The sequence below is a fragment of the Echinops telfairi genome, unplaced genomic scaffold, assembly GCF_000313985.2.
Source record: "Echinops telfairi isolate 266 unplaced genomic scaffold, ASM31398v2 ScPeMD7_9;HRSCAF=40, whole genome shotgun sequence".
Classification (NCBI taxonomy): Eukaryota; Metazoa; Chordata; class Mammalia; order Afrosoricida; family Tenrecidae; genus Echinops; species Echinops telfairi.
Genome location: NW_022103906.1, coordinates 98,236,464 through 98,241,677, shown reverse-complemented (window position 1 = coordinate 98,241,677; position 5,214 = coordinate 98,236,464). Strand labels below are relative to the sequence as shown.

Here is a 5,214-nt window from a genome sequence, read left to right as displayed (position 1 = left end):
TTCCATGTGGGCTTTGTTGCTTCTGAGCTAGATGGCGGGATGTTTTCTTGATGTGCACTTATCCTTTATATAAAACTCACTCTTATACAATTGAGTGTCTGTGGATTTGTTACTCTAAAGTACCCAGACTAACACACTAGTCAACTACATAATTCCATTTTCAAAGTCACCAATTTAAAATTGGGGGAAATCGCTTCTCGGCCTTTGGCTAAGATCAAGTGTAAAATGGCGGTGTAGTCAGATGCCTCACAAATTCCTTCTTACAACAAAGACCTGAGAACACCAGTGGATGGGACCCAAGAGACACGTGGTTGGCCACTCGGGGGCCATGCACATCACAGGCAAGCTTACAGAACCCGACCGAGTGCCGGGGAAAGAGAGCACAGACCAGCAGACATCACACGAAGGAGCCTGAGTGCCCTGCCAGAGGGATCTGCAGAGCCTGGCCAAGGGGAAACAAAGCAGACAAAACCCCCACCAGGGCTCCCTCCCTCACAAGGAACGGGCAGCCCAGCAAGAGGGACTCTGTACCTACATCTACAGTAAGGCAGGAGTGCCTCCTAGCCGCTGGGAGGTAAATGCACACCTTCCTGCCTAGCTGGAGGCCTCTGGACATGCAATGTCCACTACCCACCCCAGAGCCTGGGGTCACTGACCAGCACCTGCCCCTTCACTCAGCCAATTGTGCCAGGAACCTGAACAACACTCACCACTTAAACCTCTCCTCCCAGCCTCCAGGGCCGTGTAGGATGGCGGGGGTGGTGGTGGTGGGGGTGTTCCTCCGTCTAGCCACCTACAGCAGGGGCTCATAGGATGGGGCATCCCCTCCTCATACATCTAACCGAATGAAGGGCCTATAATCTGGCAGCACCACGCCAGTTCCCTGTGCATGGAAGGTGCCCCTTCCTCAACTCACACCCATGCTGGAAAACCTGTCCTCCTGCAAAAAGAACAGCCTACAGCTCAAACCCCGGGGTGAAGAGGTCTGAGGTATCACATGTGGAGCAAATTACAAGTCTAGAAACTGATCTTTTACTACTAAGAAGAATCTTTTTAAGACTAGATCTTCTCATTATATTCATATTCTTGCTGCAATATTTTTAAAAATACGTTAAAAGGAGACCCTTATTACATAACCCAGAGCAAGAGGGAAGCCTTTCAGGAGGGAATCTCCTACTTAGAAACAAGAATCCCAGTGACTGAGCTCAACTCCTACCACCCTCCGAACAAACCCATCCATTCGCCAGGGCCTGGGTGCGAAGGACGAGGGAGGGTAGGAATGCCGCGGGCAGAAGGCGGACAGCTAGGCAACGAGAAAGCCGTCTTTGCTGCTGCACCAGCTCTCAGCTCATGAAAAGCTACTTTCTCTTCATGCCTCCAGAGCCGCAGCCGATCGCTGTGACAGCTGAGGTCACACTCGCCAGCACAGTAAGCCGGCATGGAGGGTCATTTCCCTGACTGCAGAAGCTGGCTTTGGGGGAGCGAGGGGAAAAGAGAGGCTGATACCAAGGGCTCAAGCAGAAAGAAAACGTTTTGAGAATGATGATGGCAACAAATGTACTTGACACAGTGGATGGACATATGGATTGTGATAACAGCTGTCAGAGCCCCCAATAAAAACGATTAAACAAACAACAAAGCTGCAATATTTAAATGTTTAATACTTAAAAACCCATATCCACATTCCTTTCGTCTTTATTCTATGCTTGCCCTGGTTAGTTACAACCATGAAAACACTGCCCATCTCACGCATACTCTGATCATGAGCCTTTTCACACGACAGAAACAGAACTGACCTTCAGCTTAGAGCTAAGGCAGATTCATACAAATAGATTTTTTGGGGGGGTGGGGACTCTGGGGCATGTGCATCTGTACAACAAGATCCTCTTTACAGCATAGATCTCTGTAAAGAACCCAGTTGTACAAAGAAGGCAGGCCAAAGTTCTGAACTGTCCCCAAGCCCAGCAAGCATAAAAACTCTAATGTACAAAAAACCTTAGTTCAAAGGTAGAGTAGATGTTGGGAAACTGACACAAAGTCAAAGTGTCCACAGTCATGGAAGAGCCACAGAGGCAAGCCCTCAAAGAGTCGAAGGAAATCACGCACTATCTGAAGCAGGGCTCCTGTCATCAAGTTTCAAAATGCACCAGCCTTCTCTTAACCAGATTTGCCGACCTGCGTGCACTTGCCGTGCAGTGACGACATACCAAGTAATTGGTCGTGGTGCTCTCTTCCCCGCGGCCCATGGACCGGTAGAAGCGGTGATCGGCCACCACCAACAGCTTGCAGGTGTTCTTCATGGGGTCAGGGCCGGCTCCTCTCCTCACCCGCTGAGCGGACTCTAGGAGGCATTTGGATGCAGGGTTAAGCCAAAATCCACCCTCACAGGGACTGTTTACAGTAACACTTTTAATCTAGTGTATTTTAAAAATATATATTATTTGAGCCCAATATTCTTCAAGGTAACCTGAACAACAACAAAACCAACTGTGTGTGTGTGTGTGTGTGTGTGTGAGAGAGAGAGAGAGAGAGAGAGAGAGAGAGAGAGAGAGAATACAAGGCACTAAAACTGAAGCATTCAAAACTGAGGAAAAGGCAGAAGGGCCCCTCGACGTCACTGACCAGTCACCTGCTCTGCAGAGTCCCTCTCCTGCAGAAGACAGCTCCAGGGAACACAGCAAGGGAACCATACACAAAGACGATGCTGCGTTCAAGGGAGCTTTCTCTTGTCAAATCATCGCATTCTTTAGGAATTTACTTATACATTAAAATGCTCGTGATCTTTCTAAAGTCTTCAAAAGTAAAGACAAAAGAACACAATGCACAATTGCTATGCATGTTTTTAAGTGACCCTAAATATTCTTATCCCAATATTTGTTCTTGAAATATATCTAACTCACTAAGATCACTACCAGAAACTTCAATATATATTTGTTCCTAAATATATTTCTTTTATTCTAATCAGTAAAAAGCTTTCTTGCTACCAACTATACCTACTCTTCATTTCCTATCAAATTAGCTGACATTTTGCATTTATGATACCAGCAAAAGACCCACTCATTATTTCACATATTAACGTATCTCTGGCAGTAATGAGCTATGTGTCAGCTTCACTGGACCAGGAGTCTCAAGTGTTTTGACAGCTGTGTAATAACGGGACCTGGCAGTTGTGCAATGATGTAATCATCCTCTATATTGTGAGCTGCCATGGCCATCTGTGTTTTCACATGAAGGTGATTTTCCCATCACCGACCCAGTCTTTGGACCCTGGTCATGTCACTGAGCGAGAAGTGGGTGGATTTCTCATCACATAAAAGAGGACTTTGTTCAACAGTGCTACTTTATCATTTGTAAAGACCTACATACAAAATCCTATTTTCCCTAGGGTCATTCAATTCTCCATTTCCCTAACCTTTTTAATTAAATTCAATCTTCACTGTTTTCATTTACTGTCTAATGTTTTCAATTCTTACATTCTAGGCAAAAGAATTAACATAAGAACTCCTGGAACAACACTCTGCCCTCAAGCCAAGATGACAGTGAGCTGGGATCGTGTTCCTCTAGTGAAATAACAGCTGTCTCCCCTGAAGATGTCTACAACATGCTGGCTCCTCGCTGGGAATTCCTCGCAGCCCTACCTTGAGGCGGTTCTCCAGAGAAGCGCCCTCTGGGCAGCAGTCCCTCGGTGTCCTCCTTGATGTACCCACACACTTTGGGGGACTGTAAACGTGAAACGTTCTTGATATTATCAGATTTGTAAACTAACATTCTTTTGTCTTTGGTATTGTCAATAAATCTCCAAAGTGGCTGAAACAGAAAACATGTATGACTCAGAAAGAAGAGTAGAAGAAAGTAGATGTTGAATTCTGACAACATCCTTTTGTTGATCTTAGATATTCATTTTATAGAAGGTAAACTTTAATTTTTATCAGATGGAGTCCTACACTGGTAAATACAAGGGGAATTTCATAAAGGTTGTGAAAAATGAAATTAAAACAATGGACTTTTCCCACAAACTCTGCAATGCCCCTTCATAGATACATGTATTATTTACTTTGGGTTACTTTTCTATATTAAAAAGATATATGCTCCTTTAACCAGCACCTCATCTATCGGTGGTGCTACTGTATGTATTAGCTTTTCTATTTCACAGCATGGATTCGTAAGAGTAGCAGACTTATCCATGCTTTGGGGTGCTGAAGTAGCATCACTAGTGTTAAGACTAATCAGTCTGGAGAGCCAGTTTAAGAAGCCCATATTTACGATTTTATTTCTCTAGAAGCACTCCTGGTACCAAAATGTGTTAGACGGGGTTCTCTAGAGAGACAAAACCAGATTGCTAATAATTTTATATATATATTTATATAGATAACACAAGAAATAAACAGTTATATTATAAAGCAGTTATACAGATAGATACAAAACACAAGAAATAAACAGTTATATTATAAAGCAGTTATACAGATAGATAGATACAAAACACAAGAAATAAACAGCTAAATTATAAAGCAGTACAAATGGCTCAGTACAATTCAAATGTGTTAGACACTTGTGAGACACTGGCAGTCCTTCAAGTCTTGAAGGCTTCCAGGTGGTCCTCTCTTAACATTCTCTCGCAGAGACATTGAAGGAAGAGTCTGTGCTTAGGGGTCCCATATCCAGAAACTCAGACCGGTCTAATATATTTCGTGCACCAGCATAGACCTTCGGTGATGGGTGATTGGGACACTTGCCTGGATTGTTCATGGCCATATTTGACTTTGGACCCTTTTGACTCAATACCAGCATACGGTTCTTACCTAGCTTCAGTTGAAATGCTTGTCACCCACAGTACCCATCAGTGTGGACATAGTGTAATTTTCAAAAATCACATCTTCTCTTTAGTTACTTTATACTGATTATTCCTTGTTTTGGGAGGCATAAGGGAACATTAGGAGATAATGAAGTGTTCATCAATTGTGTTTTAATCAAGGAAAATGATTTAAAAGGAAACTTTTCACAAATCTTATCAATGTATGGGAATGTTTGTTATCCTAGTGAGGTGGATATTTCTTGTTGAGGTGGTTGGGGCTGAAGGCTGTTTGCGTTGCATTGTTTTAGAGGGGCCAGGTGCCATTTTCTAGGGGGTCTAAGAGCACTGGCTTTCTCTAGGAGACTTGTAGGAATGCTTCTTTGAACTGCCTACAGCTAACTATTACTATGGCATTAACCTAC

The 5,214-nt window shown here is 43.7% G+C and overlaps 1 protein-coding gene across 1 annotated transcript in view; it reads right to left on the bottom strand.

The window, feature by feature from the left end:
- ADAM17 (ADAM metallopeptidase domain 17) overlaps nucleotides 1-5,214 on the bottom strand; it is a 66,696-nt gene that overhangs the window by 33,131 nt on the left and 28,351 nt on the right. Inside the window, exons 5-6 of the mRNA XM_004696019.2 lie at nucleotides 3,639-3,807; nucleotides 2,208-2,341 (exon numbers count right to left, since the gene is read on the bottom strand). Coding sequence (XP_004696076.1) covers nucleotides 2,208-2,341; nucleotides 3,639-3,807 — 303 coding nt within the window. The remainder of the gene's footprint in view (nucleotides 1-2,207; nucleotides 2,342-3,638; nucleotides 3,808-5,214) is intronic.